Source organism: Citrus clementina, unplaced genomic scaffold (genome assembly GCF_000493195.1).
Source record: "Citrus clementina cultivar Clemenules unplaced genomic scaffold, Citrus_clementina_v1.0 scaffold_6, whole genome shotgun sequence".
Classification (NCBI taxonomy): Eukaryota; Viridiplantae; Streptophyta; class Magnoliopsida; order Sapindales; family Rutaceae; genus Citrus; species Citrus x clementina.
Window position 1 is genome coordinate 13,418,202 of NW_006262139.1, and position 19,096 is coordinate 13,437,297.

Below are 19,096 nucleotides of genomic sequence, written 5' to 3' on the forward strand. Positions count from 1 at the left end.
TTGAAAGAAATGAAATGAAAGGATAAGAATAAATAAAAAGAGACCGGAGGAAAAAAATAGTTGATCTCAATTTCATTATTTAGTTTAATATAAAATGTATTTCTTTATCTTATATTTTTTTCGTTTTTTTCTTTTTTCTCCTCTTCTTCTCTCCTTCCCTTTCTTTCAACTAAACATATCCTAAAAAGAGAGAAGGAAAAAAAAAAAAAAGCTTTAACGTACCATAAGCGGCGCAGCGGGAGCAGCAGAAAGGGAAAAGCTAGTGGACCTAAGAAATGATTCGTCACGCTCCATCTACAGTAGTTGTTTTTCTTTAAAAGAGGGATGAATTACAAATGGAGGAGAAACGCTTTGTCACTGTTTAGCAATTATCCGATGCTTGAGGATGAGTTGATGATGACTCGTACATAGTATTACGTTTAATATCATAACTAGGGGTGGGCATAAACCCACAACCCATGGATTTACCCAAACCCAAACTAAATTAAATGGTTTGGGTTGGGTAAATCATGAAAATAGGTTAGATGTGGGTTTTATATAGAAAATCATTTCATTATGGGTTGGGTATGGTTTACCCATGAGTCATGGACAAAACCCCAACACTCAAATTTTTCAAATAAAATAAATGAACACAAATAAGTGAAAGGCCACCATTAAATTTTTTACGGTGTGATAAATTATCAACAGTTAGAAAATAAAAATAACATGTAAAAATAAATTTAAATTAAATAAATATTGTTGTAAATAACATAATTTTTTTTCTTATTTACAAAAATAATTCCTCCCACATGGAAGGATCATCATAAAAAGAGCAGAAGACTCTACTAGTGATCAATAATAACTCGGTTTGGATTGGGTCCGATATGCTAGATGGCGGCTAATTGATTGTCAATAATTGAATGAAATGCCCATATTAGGCCCTGTACAAAATTTTACTTACCATATAATGAAATTAGAACATAAAACATACACACTATATAATATCATAATGTAAATAAAATTAAGCATATAAGTAGATAACATAACTCAAAACTACCAAAACGATAAATAAAAATAAATATTGCATAATTAAATAAATAACAAGTGGCAAAATTTATTATTAGATTGTTAATGTCATATTTGTGAAAGTTTATTATTAAAGTGTATGTTCTTATTTTTTGAGAAATAATATTTTTTGTGATTAAACTTTATTTTCGTTTTCTAGTATTCTTTAATTTAAGGATTAAGTTATTGTAAAATTTATAATTTTTATCCACTATATTTTTTTATATTTTAATATCAATTTAATAATTAATAACAATTAATAATTATTATAATTTTGATATAATTAAATTTTATTAAAATAAAAATTATTTTGATAATAAAATTCAAACCAAACCCAAATAGTTTGGTTTGGATTGGGTTAAAAATATTTAGATTGGTTTAGATTGGATCTAAATTTTTATGGTTTGGTTTGGGTTGACTTAAAATCTAACCCAAACCAACCCATGCCCACCCCTAATCATAACAAACATGCACATATTTCTTTTAAAATGTTTATATATTTATTTTATCTAAGGGTATTTTATGTTTGAGACCGCTGCTGGTGGGAAAGAAAAAGGAACGAAGCTCGGATTTTCTTTATTATTATTATTTTTTTCTTTTATAATTATAATTTAAAATAAAAATTAATTGTTTATTGATATGTTCTAAAATTGAAACTTCCGGGCCCGGGTTTTTGAAACCCATGGATGCCGGATTCCTCATATGGTCTACACGCGGGCCGGTTGAACCCGGTCTACACCATCTTTAGTCAAAAGGAAAGTATTTATTAATTTTTTCAACTTACAAGTGGGTTGCACGGCAGAAGTTTGTCAGAAACTTATAGTATTTATTGAAGACCAGTGATTAGTTACGTTAAACGTAACACATGCACTCACAGCAACAATTTTAATGGTGAGGCCTGTTATTATTGCTGTAAGTGTGTGTACGTTTAACATAACATAGAGTGATCCTTTATTGAATCCAACGGCTGAAATTGGATATTTGCATTTTGTTATAAACATAAACATCAACAGGAGAGTCGGAGAAACACTATATACGTTCTCGTACATAATTATACAGCATAAATAATATGCCCATAGCAATAAAGTTTAACTTAAACTTTTGACTTAAAATTTTCAAATAGATTTTAAGTGTAATACACAATTTTTCCTTCAAAAGATAAATTCATTGATTTTCACTAGAGTGGTCCAGCTTAATTGGCTCAAGAGCAAAAATGTTTGAAGACATAACTTAATTTAATTATCTTGGTCTGCATTCGAAAACAATTTTACTGATGATTGTAAAAACTTAAGCCCATAGCAGAAATTTAAAATTTAAAAAAAAAAAACAAGAGAGAGAGAGAGAGGCCAGCAGCATAAATAATAGATTGAGAGATCGTACAGATCTATACAAGAAGAATACATGATTAATTTCAAGAACTAATTGGGAAATAAGAGATTATAATGGGGAAATTAATGTGAGGCAAAAAACGAAACATGAATGAATAATAATTGAACAAGCCCTTGCAGATCCGAAACAACTTTGAATTTTCAAAGTCACAAATAATGTTTCCTCACACGAAACAGCGGTCCTTCTTTGGATGGGGCAATCTACCCCGCTTAATAGTTGTGTACATATATAAACTACTTCAAGACACAAAGACCTCACGAAGTGGTCATGTAAAGTTTTGAAACAAGAAAAGAGAGAAAGGACTAAACATAGACTAACCTTCACAAAAGTGTATGCGGGTCCAATTTTATCCAAACAACTTTCTTATCATTTGTACTATGGTAGATTTTGTCATAACCACCATCTTCAGCATCCCAGCCAGCCACCAATTCATGAAACTAATCACCACTTCTGCAATAAGAAAGGTTTTGCAAGAGTGAATGTCATTCTAACCCAGCCACTTACAAATCATACAATTTAGAAACTACAAATCAAACAAATGAGACAAACAACTGAACATAATGATAAAAATCAAAATGAAGCATCCAATATTAAAACAATAATTTAAACTAATTTGAAAAGAAAATCAAATGCAAGGCTAAACATGTCAAGGTATTAGAAGCCTAGAGTTGCACAATATATATACTCACACTAGAGAAAGCCTCCTCCTGTCCATGTGGCATCTGACTTCCCATTGTGACCCAAGGCTTTCTTATCAGATGCGCTTTGGTAGAAATTATCGTATCCATCGTCTTTGGCATCATCCCAGCCAGCCCAGGCGTCATTGTTACCGGACCCTGTTCCTTTGGGAGTATCTTCCTTCTTGTCTTTTTGGTCCCAATCATCCCAAGAACTTGAGCCATAAGAATTATGATGCCCAGCCGAGTACTGCCCACCACCAGCAGGAGAATCCTGACCTTTGTTACCATGGTTAAACTCCTGATAATATCCATTACTCTCACTTTCATTTCGTTGCCAGTTATCATTGTTCCAGCCTTCTTTAGTGTACTCCTCAACCTTCTGCGAAGCCATTGCCATGACTCCCTTCATGATGCCCCACGTCCTTTGTCCGATCTCTGATGTCTTTGCAGTGACAACATTGACGGTTTCATTAACCTTGTGATCATAGCCGCCTTCCCTCACCTGCAATAAAGGTTATTTCATGCATCTTATATAATTTCAAATTATGGCAATTCTAATAATCAAGCAGTATCAAAGATAAGAATCACGCAATTATATCCACCATAATGAAAGCTTCCTGTTAATACATTTCACACAGTTATGCAACAGAGACAAAATTTACAAATTGTAAAGACCAAACTATAAAAACTTAAGCCCAAACACAATGACAGAAACTCAAGAACCAAAAATAAACAGAGACGTGAAATGTTCATTGCATGTGAGAGTAAAACATTCACTTGCTAATTAAAAGAGTCATCGAGAGAAGAAATGAAACTAAAACAAACTCACAAAAACATATGATAATGTACTTCCACTGATTAAAGTAACTCAAATTTTAAAAACCTGTCTTCATTCATTCAAGAAAGATATTTTTGCCTCCTCAAGGCATAAAGAATACTTGTCTTTGCAGATGTTAAAACATAAAGTCTAACCTTCTCTTTTAACAAAAGTTCTGAGAGTTCTCGAGAATTAACATATCCATTTCAAATTCATTGTTAGATACCAGCTATTGTTATGTTCCACGAAGTCACTTTTAATAGATACTGATGTCTTTCCAATAACAGATCAATGCAAGAAATACCAGAAAGCTAAAAAGGTTACGCGTGCGGAAACTGAACATGAGCAGCAGCTGAAAAAGGTTGATGGAATAGCTAAAAATGAATAAGATAATGGAAGCTCTTGTTGCTGAGAATACAAGAATGTGAATCACACAAAAGACCCAATATCTAAACACACTAATGGATCTAGATCCCAAGATGGACAACCGACACAGATGCATATCTCAGGATAAGCAGAACCTTCCCATTAGGTAATCAAGATAACAGGAATCAAGAGAGAGACAAGCATGCCAGAGCAAAGGGGCTTCAACATTGTATATATTACTTGAGCTACTAATGGCTCCAAGCTTTGACAGGGGGGCCGACAAGAATTGTTGCATCAAACAAGCCATTAAATTCAATCTTAACCAACCCACATATTCTGAATGTCGAATAAAACCCTGCCAAAATCACAAAAATAAGCATCATTCCCTTCCAAGCACTAGAATCGTAGGTTTACAATAGACTACTCTCAATCTGCAGATCATCAAAAACCACCACATTCATTCAAAACTTCAAGCCAAAATATCGAAAATAGAAACCTATACAGATGAAACTTGCCCGTCAACCAACTGATCACTTGAATTTCCTACTTCTGTAGCGATTCTGACTTCCCAACCACTCAAAACCATTAGAAATAACAATGAGCCCACTGAAAAATCCCTAATAAGACACTTTCACGACAATTAAGGCTTGGCGTACCTAAAAATTCCCCATCAACAATTACCTCAACAATGCTAATAATATTTCTGCAACTGCAGTTATCATCTACCACCCAAAACCAATTACGAACCCCTTCACCAAATCATAACCACCACAATTTATCAAAGTTGTTGATAATCAATTTTTGAAGCCACGTCCTTCTTGAATTTTAGCAATCCCAACTTGCTAATACTAACATTTTCCGCCATTGATACCAAAAACGAAACCAATTTTTGGGCCTTCTAAGCAATCAAAATAACAGAACTATAAATTAACAATCTCACTCACCCCTACCCCTCCCCCTTCCTATGTCCCACTGTAACATTTGATGAAAGAACTGCAATAATAAAGACTTCTAAAGAGAGGGCTTTGGTAAGTCAGTGTCAGGCCCCAAACCTCAAAAGGGTCCAGGGTGATCTTTCTATCACACAATGTCTCGAAAGTGAAGAAAACAATTTGCTGATGAGACAATTTAGACAATTATTCAACACCTCTATACTTCAATGATAAAAGTCACCTAAAAAGCTTTGGCCACCTCTCTTGATGCTCTAATGGCCAACCAAGAGGAGGTAGAAAAACTAAATCTTCTTTTCTCTTCAATTTCTATTTTTAAGTAGAAATAGAAGGCAAAGTTCCCGAGGTTTGTTGGCCTTTTTGAGATTCTTCAGAGGGTAGTAGATGTGGCATTTCAACTTGCTCTTACCTATCCGCTCTTGGGTTCATAACCGGTCCTATTGAATCAGTCGCACATGAATAAGGTCTTCTCGGCTTTCCCTTTCCCGGATTCCTCTATCATTATCTGGAGTTCATGGAGTATTTCATGTATCTATGCCACTCAAGTATGTTCCTAACTCATCTCATGAGCTAAGTTCTCAGCCACTCCAACTTAGTGATGATCACACTTATGAGAAGATGCCTATACAATCGGAAGGAACAAGCTTTGCCTACTAGGGAGATATCTTTGTTGAAGATTCTATGACGGAATCATTCGAATGAAGAGTTGAAGATTCTATGACGGAATCATTCGAATGAAGAGGCAACTTGGGAAAGAGAGGAGGAAATGTGTTTGAACTACCCCCAATTGTTTGAGAGATAAATTATTGAATTTCGAGGATGAAATTCTTTTGAGAGGAGAGGGTTGTAATGCATATGAATCAAGTGACTACTTAGTATTTTTTAGTTGCTATGATTATCGGTTATTTTCTTAATTGATATTTTTTTTATGTCATTATTTTTTTATTATTGGGAGGTCATTGGGCTTAGTTTCATTTTATTAATTTTTTGGTCCCAGAATATGCCATTGGGCTTAATGCCATGTTTAAATTCAAGCCCATTTGAGTCTTTTTTCCCTAAATCAAGCCCGTTAGCTAAATTTACCTTACATATGAAACTAGAAATTGAAGAGAAAAGAATACTTTTTTTCTTTTTTTTACCTCCTCTTGGTCGGCCATTAGGAAATTAACAGCGGCGGCCAAAGCTTTTTAGGTGGCTTTTATCATTGAAGTACAAAAAGTGTTGGGTAATTGTTTAAGTTGTCTCATTAATAAATTGTTTTCCACACTTTTGAGATATTGTTCGATAAAATGATCACCCTTGGACACCTTTTGGATTTGGGGCGTGACATACAAGAATAGCATTCGTGTTCAATGCCACAGCTTCAGCGACAACAGAAATAGCTTGTTTCTGAAAATAGTAGCTTGCCCTAGCCAGTCAACCAGGTGGATTCTTCTTCCAATAAAAACAATCTTCTTCCGATAAAAACAACTAAAAACCATGAATCCAATAGACAAGTTAACTATGAGAAAATTTCTCCATCCAAAAACAAAACTTTGCCAGTTCAATAATCACAATGATTAAATTTGGAGGGTAATTCTATATCACTTTATAAAACTGAGATATGGGATTCACGATGACTAAATTTGGAGAGCAGTTCTAACATCACTCTATAAAGCTGAGATATAGGCTACCTCTGCCTAAATATAAGTCCTTTCTATGATGGTTGAAATGAGAAATTCAACAATACAGCATTATTGCATGTGAAACAGACTACCTTCCCAAGCGTTAGTCATAATATTTCACAAACAAATATCTTACGCAATGAATTTCTAATGATAGAATAAATACAACCATTCACATATTAGCCGAATGCATTAGCTAGCAAAATAAGTGCAATAACATAAATCTCAATGCTGCAATCAAAACAAGGACAATACCACAAACTAGAAATCACAAAGTTGCAATGCAAAAAATAAATTTATCAGCATTCATAATCAAAACCCAAAATTACCTTAGAAGTGAACTCCCTTGTGCCCGCTTGAACAACAGTCGCAGCAGACTGAGCTGCAGATGCCGCCACCAAAGATATCCTACCAAACCCCTAAACAATCACATACAAATATACATAATCAATCAATCAATCAGTCAACCAAAATCAAATAAAACAAATGAAACTGAATCAATCACTAAAACCCATCGATGACCTGAGAAACAGCAGAGAGAACATCTCCCTGCGAATTTGTATTCCTCTGTGTAGGCGGGGGTGTGGATCCAAACCCGACATATTTCCCCCCTTGGGAAGGCGGGAGCCCCTCGGGCCGAGCCTCATTCTCAGCAATTTTTCGCGAGAAAAAGCCCTCCTTATTAGCAGCAGACGCCTCCAATTCCGCACGTGTGTAAATATCTTCAGTCGATTTTGATCTGGAAGCGGGCATGCCTCCCATGCCACCACTCCCGCCTCTAAAATCGGAAACCGATTGGTTCCTTCTCATATCATTCGACGATCTAAAATCGTCGTTGTCCCAACTATCCCACCCTCCATGATTGCCATAATTACCATTCCTGCCAACGCCACCGACAGAAGCACTCTGTGCCAGCGGAGGCCTACTACTACTTTTCCCAGCGTTCAAAGTTTCTTTGACCACGGGTGGGTCCCGCCAGGGGCGGCCCTCGGCTATAGCTTGGATTCTGTCGCGATAAATGCTGGCGGCATTTGTGTTGTATTTGGTCACGATATCCGTTTCTTTAGGGATCCCGTATTGGGAGAGGAACGTGTTGAGGCGTTCGTTGCCGCCAGCTTCCATTTTCTTGATCTGGATCTCGGACCAGGAGTCCATGGTAACGGATCGGACAAAGGAGATGTGGACACCGAGGCCGCGGTGCTTGCCGGAGCACTCTAAGCACATGAAGACGCCGTAGGAAACAGAGGCCCATTGAGGATTCTTTTGGGCGCAATCGACGCAGATCTTGTTACCTGGCTGTGATTGGAGATCTCGTAACCGCCTCGTTGCCGCCATTTTTTACGGTCCGATCCGATCGATCTGTATCGGATTCACTCAAAATCGAATCGACGGGGAAGAAAAATGAGTTGTATGTGATTAGAGCGAAAGGCAAATGGATGATAATAAGATATAAAAATTAGAGGGAAAAAAGAAAAAGAAAAATGTGATAATATTTTTTACTATTTTTTATTTTTTTAAGGGAATTGAGGGAATGTAAAGGGATCACCGACGTCGTTTGAAAGAAAGGTACAGTGGGTACTCTGTTTGGGGTCCAGTTTTTCTGTTTGTTTGCACTTTGCAGTACCAGCTGATGATGTGGCGCGTGTGCTTTCTGCCAGTTAAGACCCAGCACTTTGCATCTCTGTGCTTACGCGGATCTTTCCATTTCTGGAAAATAACATAACAAATAAAGGCAAATGTTATGTTACAATTAATGTAACATACACATTCAACAATAACCACATAAATTGTGTGGGCCTATTATTTGTGTGGTTGTTGTTGAGTGTGTATGTTACATTAATTGTAACATAGGAATTTCCACAAATAAATTACTTGAGTCATTATTCTCTTGGCATGTCATATGCTGGACTGGAAGTCTGGAAGGGAATAAAAGAACGAGTAAACTCCACGAGTCCAATAACTGTCATTAAAATAACTTTTAAGAGGTGGATTAATTTTTAATTTTTTATTGATAATTTATGTCTGTTTAAAATTGAGGTGTTGTAACTTATAAGTAACTTATAAGTTATATCTGTTATGAAAAAAAGTTATAATTATAAAATCAAAGTTAATAACATGTAGTAAGTATAAATTTTAAATAATAATTTTTTATTATATATTTTTAAACTACAGTAATTAGTGTTTAACAAACACTTTAATGTTATAGATTAAAAGTTACCGTTGTCCATCATCAATCTCAAACGCACCCTTAGCATTTCATATGTTTGATCAATGAAAAAAATAATAAAATGTCAAATTTTGGAATTATTTAATAGTAAAATATTAGAAAACAACACTAGTTGCACTTAGATAATAAGAGGAAAATACCCCGTACAACAAATAGCTTAGAAACTCGTGAATTTTGTAACTCTTCCAAGACTAATGAGGATTGGACAGCCACGAGCATAGGGGTGGCAATAAACTCCAGATCCATGAAGATTCGGAAGATCTGGATCCAGAAAAATCTGAATCCGCATGTTAAAAAATTCGGATTTGAATGCAAGTGCATTCGAAAAATTAGGTATCCGAATTCAAATTATTTTATAATTAAATTATTTATTTAATTAAATTTCAATTGAAAAATATATAAATTAAATTATTTATTTAAATGTACAAGCATAATTAACTCTATAATCTTTATTGACTATGAAAAATATATTAAAAATAATAAATAATAATAATTAGAGAATATTGTAATGAATCGGTTTACCTTAATTTTTTTTTTTTTTATGTTTGATTTATGTTGTGAAATTATCATTTGGGAATTTATGGTGTTGTTGTATGTTATTTATGTTGAATTGTTGATTGTTAAATTATAATTGAATTTTATTTGATATTATTAGGTAAATTGTTAAATTTAAAATTAATTTTAATTTATTATTATGCAAATCCAAATATCTAAAAAATTCGCTCGCAATTCGTACGGATATTACCCGCATCCAGATCCGCATATTTTTTTGTAGATCCAGATGCCAGATGTTCAATGCGGATCCAGATTCGGATTTTACCATCCCTACACAAGCATCATAGCTAGTGGTAAAACTCACTCCCTGTAGTGCATAAGAGATAGAGTGATTTTGAGTCTTTGCATTTATTTTTATTTTTTAAAAAATAAGGGAGTGCACAAAGTGCATATCAATTATTTTTTATTCCCCTATTTTTTTTTTTAACTTGAACTCAATTAACTAATTAAATAAAGTTATTTGAAAACTACATGGTCAAATACTCTTATTAGTGGCAATTTACATTATCCTTACATAGGAGTGTCATACTATAATTATTTATAATTACAATTCAAAAAAAAAAAGGTGGGCTGCTGGATAAATAATGTTAGGGTAAAAATATTTAATAGAATTTAGAAGTAATCTATTTGTGGCATTCAAAAGCTTATGAAAAATATGTCGGTACCCCCGGTGTGCATGAACTTGAGCATGCGTCGTATATATCACGAAGGCCCAATTGCTGAGGTCCATTTTTGCTTAGGTGCTTGTACGGCCCATGGATTTTGAAGTTCATAGCCGAACGCTTGTGGGCCTTGATTGGTGAAACTTGAGTGAACCTTGTGGACCCTAATCATCCTTATTTATCAAAAGGACTGCATCAATTTAGCGGCGAGGTGCTTTGCATGCGTTCTTGAAAGAAAAATCGAAATGATTGACGATAAACGCCCCTCGCTTTGTGGGCAGTAGTTAACCATATTCACTTTCAAATTATTTATTTCAATCTAATTAGCAAGGGTAGGTTCTAACGAATCCAATTAAAGATTTACTTATTTCATCAACCGTTGTTATATTTTATATGCTATATTTTGAGAAATAAAAGAGAGATTGACTTAATATATTATCTCTAAAAAGTCTTTTCTAATGATCTATCATGTAACCACAATCCAGCTAATACAATCCAATTAAAGAATTATTAAGTGATTGATTCACTAAATTAAGATCAAATAAGAACTATATTACATACCTTGACAAAATCACTATTTTCTTTAAATTGTACTGCCTTTATACTTTATAAAAAATCATATTATGCATGTAATATCATCTTTATAAATTAATAATTATTAGTTTATCAATAAATCAATAATAATTAATAAATTAATGTTCATTAAATCAATAAATTTTTCATAGTCCTAAATTTGTTAATTTATTAAGGTTCTACTTGTATAATAATGTATTAAAGCTAAACGATGATAATTGTCTTTAAATTTGTATTTCAACTTTTTTTTTAAAAGAAAATACACACACACAAAATTGAACTTAATATGATGAACTCACTAACTAAATATTTATAATCAATATTTGTATGTTATAAAATCGATTGGTTCAAATATCTAGTGTGGTGCCGCAGAGTCTCAAGAATGTGCTCTCTCCCCTTAATAAATGTACCCCAAAACTTGCCTGCAAAATTGCTGCTCTCCCTCAAGTTCCTACACACACATTGACCTACAATCCTCCAGAATAGTACCACTTAAAAAAAATACAATTGCATCTGCATTATATAATAATATGTTAATTGTAGAGAACTCTCCTCCCATGGGTCTCGCAACATATGCATCACCAAAAATTTATGGGAAAAATAAATTTTGGAAGGGCCCAACCGGGTTCGAACCGATGACCTCTTGATCTGCAGTCAAATGCTCTACCACTGAGCTATGGACCCCATTGCGGTATTTTGTTGCATCAAAATGAAAATATAATCGTAATTTCTATGTTGTGTTGCTTTGCTCCAGCAGTTGGTCAAATTGAAAATTGAAAGAAGGTTATCAATGGCAATATGGCATTAAATACGCACCGCATGATTAATGATACCAATAATGATATTTTGTAATGGTAGTATGGTACCCACGGCCCATGCAATAACACATTGGCCGTCGATGCTATAAGGTATGGGGGCATGAAGCCCATCCAACTCATTCATTCACATGTCCTGCATTTATCATTTCCACTTCACCCTCTTCAACATTTATTGTCACCACCAAATTCCACAACGTTCACCCTTGAAAGTTTTTATTATTCATGTTAAAGGTATTGTTCCGAGGCCCTAGCTAGTGCATCATCATCAAATCATTGGCATGGAGAAGTCTTTTGGTACACACAATTTTGCATATGTTGATCGTTTAATGGAACTTTTATCATTATATCTAACTATTCCTGCGATACAATATTTCTTAAGGTATGAACATTAATGTCTTGCCGAGAGTGTACATAAAGCTTCTATTTATTTTTACTACCGTTCAATAAAATCATGCTATTTATACAATCATAAAAAAAAAAACAATATGTAATTTTTTTAAAAGAAAATTTTACTGAAGTAATTTTGGGATAACAACATTTCGGTTCAGTGGTTTCCAATGTTATTTTTCAAGTACGGACGTAGCTCGTGCAATTATATCAAATGGGTCCATGATTCCTCCCAAGTTTTGTTTTGTTCTTCTTCTTTTAATATCACATCGCCATATTCTCTTAAATCAATTCTATGATGGCAAAATTTAGATATTTATTTTGGATCTAGAATGAATGGGACCTATTTTTGAACGATTAAAGGACCTGATAAATACACGTAAGTAAACTCAAATTTCGTAGAAGGAGAATTAATTAGGGATGGCAATGGGTAGGGGAGGGGAGGGGACCAATCTTCCCGTACCCATTCCCGATATTTTGTGTATGTCTCTGTTCTCTCATCGTCCCCGTCAGAATTACTTGAGAGAATTTTCATCTCCTCCCCGAATAATAACAGGGGATCCCCGAGGGTCCCCGATCTCCAAATAACTAATACATTTTTTTGTTTTCGATTTTGAGTTAATCATATTAAAATAAAAAATTCAAATAAAAGTAAAGTTTAGAATATTTCTTACATTAATATCCATTACAAAAGTCACATATATTAAATTAATAAGTACCGCAGCATGCAAGGGATACAAACTTCTTTTACAAACTATCGTGAACAAATTAATAGTCTAATACAAAATTGTTACAAATAAAATCGAATTTAAATTCAAAATTAACTTTTTCAATGGTTTCGTGGGCACTTTATAAATGTGGACTATTCCCTTTACAGCACAATAGTTAAGTCGGAGCAAAACAAAAGCAAATATTAGATTATATTATATTAGATTTTAAAATTGTGATTCGCTGTGGGCAATTATAACATCTAAAAATAAATAAATAAATAGATTTAAATTTAAAATATTTAATGAATATTAAAATTAAAACAAAATTTTTGGGTTAATAGAATCTATCCGATCTTTTTAATGTCCTAAATAAAAATTTATGACTTTAATTAGTTAATTAGGCCTAAAAGTTCAATAATATAAATATTTTGATATTTTTTATTTTTACCAATATTTATAATTTTATAATTCAAATTTTATTATTTATTTACTAGTAATTTTAAAAATAAAAATAAATTAAAAATTAAAATGGGGAAATGGGTAGGGGATGGGGATTCCACTTCATCCCCGTCCCCTCTCCGAATAAGAAATTGAGTAAAAATTCCTCGTTCCTTCCCCGAATAAAAAATTGAGTATAAAATTATCCACATACTCTTCCCGAATGGGGAAAATCCCTGAGGCTACCCGTCCCTGTGGGGATTTTTGTCATCCCTAGAATTAATTGTTAGGTTATTAGATGGTCATGGTGAATCACCAAGTATTAATGTTGGGGTTCGGCTACGGTGTAACTGTGGTACCATGCCATAGTTGCATCCAGCCGTTGGATCCACTTAAATGGGTGGGATCCATTAAGATCTAACGACTGGATGTAATTGTGGACAACTATAATACGGTACCACAATTACACCACAATTTTTCCCTTAACGCTGTAGTCTTTGGCACCAAATTTAAAGCAATGATTCACCAAATTTAAAGCAATTCTATGATGGCAAAACTCATTGACTCTTGAATGGTCTCTCCGCGTACGCGTGAGTGCGTGTCGGTATAAATACGAAGGACTTGTCACATTGCCCACATTGATGACCCCCCCCCCCCCCCCGACAATCTGGTTACTTGTATGCCTCTTTCATCATAAAAGATTATCAATTCTTCATAAATTTGACTCTTTTCTGTCTTCCAAATTCAAATTTTCAAAAGTTAGATTCGAATTGATTGAAGAGTTTGAAACTATTGGCACCCCTTTAATAACTTCTTAAAACTCTTTCTTAACGGCACCCATTTAATAATTAGAATAAATTAAACTTTTTGTTTACACCTATTTTTATTTCTTAAATACCCTTATTTTCATTTTCTTCTTTAATAAAATCCCACATTTTCGTTGTATAAGTGTAGAATACCAAATATGGTCTTCTTTCTTTGGAATTTTATTTATTAAAAAAATTCATTAAAATTTGAAAATAAACCCACATTATCATCAATAATTTGTCTGTCTATATTTTTTTCACTACTTAAACCCATATGATTTTTAAAAAAAAAAATTATTTTATGAAAATATTATGAGTAATTTTCTTAATGATAGAAGGTGGAGTGGTTATAGAAAAATTATTAACCGGTTAACTAGGAACTAAATATCGAAGAAAGTAAACTTGTTGATTTTATAATGAATTATTAGATGTTCTTGGTTTTTGCAAAAAAACATAATCAGCATTAAAGAGATGATTGTTATTCTTTTATATGCTTTTAATCATGACTTAAGTAGTAAATATAGAGAAGGGATTTTGAAGGGTGACAGCAACTCCACTCTTGATTGAATTCAATTTTTTTATCACGGAATGCAAAAATTTCTTCTTCTTTTTTTCAAAATACATGGGGTATACTAACGATAAAATTATGCTATAATCATCGTATTGTAATCCTCTTTCATTTTCTATGATTCAACCCTTTATTTTCTTTCTTATAAGTACAACGATAATTTTATTTTCTATTCTTCTTCCCTTCTTCTCCATGTGATCTAATTTTCTCTGTTTAATAATTAATCAACTGCTAGTGATGAACCTCTTATGATTAAAAAAAAAAAATATTAATCAACCAATTATAATTAACAACAGCCAACTTCTTTGCAACTATTGGTTCGTTTCCTCAATTGCAAAAGCTTGATCATTAAAATTTATTTTTACTCCGTACAACATTGTTAGTGCCAAAATTGACCTTAGCTAAATAAGACTTTTAATTTTGTTTTTTTTTCTTTTAACACCTGTAAAAGTATTTAAACATATCAAGCTAATTTTTATGTTGACACATTTATTAACAATACTGTTAATACCAAAATTGACCTTAGCTAAATAAGGTTTTTTTTTTTTCAAACATTCATAAAAATTCTTATCAAGTATTTCTATGTTGACCCATTTATTAATCTACAAAATGTCTTCGTTTAGAGTAGTTGAGAAAACTATTATGATTTTTTGTTTTAGTTTTCCAAATCAAACCCATTTTTCTCCAGTCTTTTTCTCTAATAGCCATTCGCTCATACTTATGTTTTGACCCCACCCACCCAAAAAATAAAAAGGCCCACCACACAATTCTTCTAACGATCGATTGATTTTTTATTCTGCTCCTTAATTTCCTTTTTTTTTAATTGCACAATGCTATTTTCTTTCAGTGATATTGTTGCTTCTTTTTTATATTCTTTTTCTTTTATTCTACCTTAACTGCAAAACATACTTTTTTTTGCAAATAATTAATTTGTTGATTTTTTTTTTTATTGTAAGGAAAAATGTGGCAAGTCAAATAACCAGAGCATGAAAACATGTGAGCATGAGACCTTGAGAACATTTAAGCATATGAGCATGTGAGCATGAGGGCACGTGAGTATAGGAGCATATGAGCATGAGAGCATGTCAGTATGACAGCATGTGAGCATGTGAACATGCAAGCATGAGATCATACTAGTTCAGTAGAAAGTTTAATAAGTCAATTAAGCATAGCTATGTAAGTGCATTAGAACTTGTGATTATGAGATAATGAGAACATGTTAGTATGAGAGAATGCAAGCTTAGTAGGAAACTTAATAAATCAATTAAGCACCTTACATGAAGGTATGAGAACATGTGAGCATGAGGCCACGTTACATGAAAGCTTGTGACCATGGGACCACGAGACCATGTAAGCGCGTGAGTATGTAGAGGAGAATGAGAGCATACAAGCTCAGTAAAAAGCTTAATAAGTCAATTAAGTACAGTTAAATGAGAGCATGCAAGCTCAGAAGAAAGCTTAAGAAGTCAATTAAACACAATTACATTAGAGTATGCAAGCTCCATTAAGAAACTTAATAAGTCAATTAGGCTAAGTTAAATGAGAGCATAAAGTCAAATGAGCACAATTGTTAAAGAGCATGATTGCAACCGAGCATTGTGGTAACACTTAATAAGTAAAAAAAGTATGATTGCGGGAGATTGTGGCTGTAAGAGAGTATAATAGCACGAGAGCGCTACCATGGCAGATGGGTTTAACTAAAAAAGCCCACCTGCTGAATCTAATAACGAGGCACCAATAATTGGAAACATTATCAAAGACAGTAAAAGAATCTAGAAGCTCTTGAAGCACAAAGCAAGATAAAGAAGGAGATAAATGCTGGAGATAAGCGTTGATATTAGACAAAACTCAATTTAAGAAAGAGATAAATATTGACATCAGATAAAAGTCTTAGTGATAAAGATGATCAACACGAGAAATTATCGAGGACTTGGGATATAAATTTTATTATAAATAGAGAATCCTTGATGCATAGAGATATAGGAGCAAATGGTTAAACAAAAAAAAAAGAGCTTCATTGTAATTCTCATTTAATTGTGAGCATTACTTTTTCTATACCCATGGATATAACCAAGTGTTAACCACGTAAATTCACTATTTTTTTCTTATATCGTCCCATTATTTAATTCTCTAGTTGATTAGAAATTCCGTCAATTTTTTAAAAAAAAATGCAATGCCCTTAATTGCAAATAATATTTCAGTATTTTGCAATTAAAATTTTTGATAAATATCAGTTTGTAGAGTATTTTGTAGGGTGCAAATAGTCTCATCCTATTTTTAATTATCTAATTATTTACTAATTTGAAACAATCTAGACTTATGTGACAAAATTTTGAAACGTTTTATTATTTATAATTTCAGTACACAACAAGGGTTGCAGTGTTAATAACCAATTTAACACATCCACCCATTAAAGCTACTCTTCCGTAAAATCTGATGGTGATAACACAAACACAAAAAAAACAATGAGGGTATTACACAACAGTTGTAGGGTAGTTAGACTAGTCTATTAACAAGTTAAATACATGTACTTTTATTACAAATTAAATATGAGTATAATTGGAAAATTTATGTTTACTGGACACGAGGCTTCACCCTTTTATTTAAGAAAATATAAATGCTTTTAATAATATTTGAGAAAGTATATTTACCATTGCTCATAATTGCTAGAGAAGATTCTTATTAAGTGCATGTTTGGTATGACTTATTTAATGATTATAAGTGATTATGTAATTCCTAAAGCTCTTCTTTATTTTATTTTATTTTTTTGCATTGTCTAGCTGTACTTTGAGAGGAGTTTTGGAGATTAAGTACTTGTTTGCTATAATTTATCTAATGGTCATAACTACTTATGTAATTCCACAAGCTCTTTTTAAAATTTTCATTATTATTTGATTATTTTTTTAGTAGAGATTTTGAAGATTAAATGAGCTATATTGAGCTTAAATTTTAGGTTTTTGAGAGTAGATGTTAAATTTTCTTTTTAACTTATATGTAATATAGTTCAGCCTCTTTTTTAAAATGTTAGAATACCTAAAATGTCATTTACTTATTTGTCAATCATATTTCATTCCTTCAAAATAATTTTATAATTTCAATGAAAGCTCTTGTTGACAACCCAAAAAACAATTGGTAAAAACTTTATTTATAAAAGCTTTAAATAACCTATAAATAAAAAGTTATACTAAAAAGAGCCCAAACAAGCTATTCTACCTCTATTAACAACTAAAATTTTGAGCTTTTGAAAATAGATGTTAAAGAGCATTTTTAATAGTTAAATTGTCTAATATATTCTTTATTTGTTACACAATATTATTTCATTTATTTTATAATATAACTTTAGAAAATTTATCAATTGAAAATAGTCTTTTATAATTTTTAATAAAAATTCTCAATGATAACTAAATAATTAATTTTTTTAATAAAAACTCTAATTTTTAAGAGACTTTGAACTGAAAGGGGAAGCCTTAGTAGTGTGGAAATATTAATTGAAACATGCAAAACATGATGTTTGATGACAATAAAAGTCAAATAATATATTTAAGCTGGAACAAATTGGATGGGGTAAATAATCGGTGAGGGGAAGTGGGTATGATTAATGAGAACGAATAATATTAAAAAATTAATTTTAATTAACACAGTTGTATTGTCGGATATTTATGATTGGCTTTTTGTAGTCTATTTGGGATTGAAGTTAGACAATTGTAACTTAAAAATTACAGTACTAAGTGTTTGGTAAATACTAGCTGCTTAGTTTGTATTGTCGGATATCTATGATTGGTTTTTTGTAGTCTATTTGGAATTGAAGTTAGACAACTGTAAAAATTACAGTACTAAAGTGTTTAGTAAACACTAGCTACTTAGTTTTCAAATTAAGTTGATTTGATTTTACATTTATATAATAAAAAAATTATTATATCTTTACTAATTTTGTCAAAATTATTATTTAAAAATTGTATTTACTACGTATGATTAACTTTTATTTCATAATTATAATTTTTTTTCCACAACAGTTGTAGGTTAAAAGTTATACCACCTCAATCCCAAACGTGACCTTGGATATTTGCCCTTTTCGCACATTGGCAAAAATTCAATGCGTAAACAATAAAAGAAAAGACAAAAAAATTTGGGAGTACAAAATGTATAATATTGGCACCAAGTGCCAAAATTAGTACTTAGCCTTATAACTCTGCATCACATACTTTTAAAATAAAGAAGATTGAGGGCATGTTTGGAATTTGTTGTAATTTAAAGAATAATATGATTATGCTCTGCTGAGAAAAATAAACAATTATACCATACAACAATTAGCAGTTTGGTAATTTTATTGTTAAAGGTGCTATAAATGTCAAAAACATTTTGCATGCATTTACGTATTAAAGTGTTTTGATATGATATAATGACCATAAGAAACAAAGAATAAATTGCTCACACACATTTAA

The 19,096-nt window shown here is 32.3% G+C and overlaps 1 protein-coding gene and 1 non-coding gene across 2 annotated transcripts; both read right to left on the minus strand.

Moving 5' to 3' along the window:
• Positions 1 to 2,495: 2,495 nt before the first annotated feature.
• On the minus strand, positions 2,496 to 8,407 carry LOC18038818 (probable ADP-ribosylation factor GTPase-activating protein AGD6). The gene is made up of 4 exons (XM_024181613.1): positions 7,433 to 8,407; positions 7,240 to 7,329; positions 3,123 to 3,615; positions 2,496 to 2,882 (listed from the first exon to the last, which is right to left on the minus strand). The coding sequence occupies exons 1-3, from the start codon at positions 8,243 to 8,245 to the stop codon at positions 3,124 to 3,126; spliced, it is 1,395 nt and encodes a 464-aa protein (XP_024037381.1). The 5' UTR covers positions 8,246 to 8,407; the 3' UTR covers positions 2,496 to 2,882; position 3,123.
• A 3,132-nt stretch (positions 8,408 to 11,539) lies between these two features.
• Positions 11,540 to 11,611, minus strand: TRNAC-GCA. The gene has a single exon. It is a non-coding gene; the product is annotated as a tRNA-Cys (tRNA).
• Between the last annotated feature and the right edge of the window lie 7,485 nt (positions 11,612 to 19,096).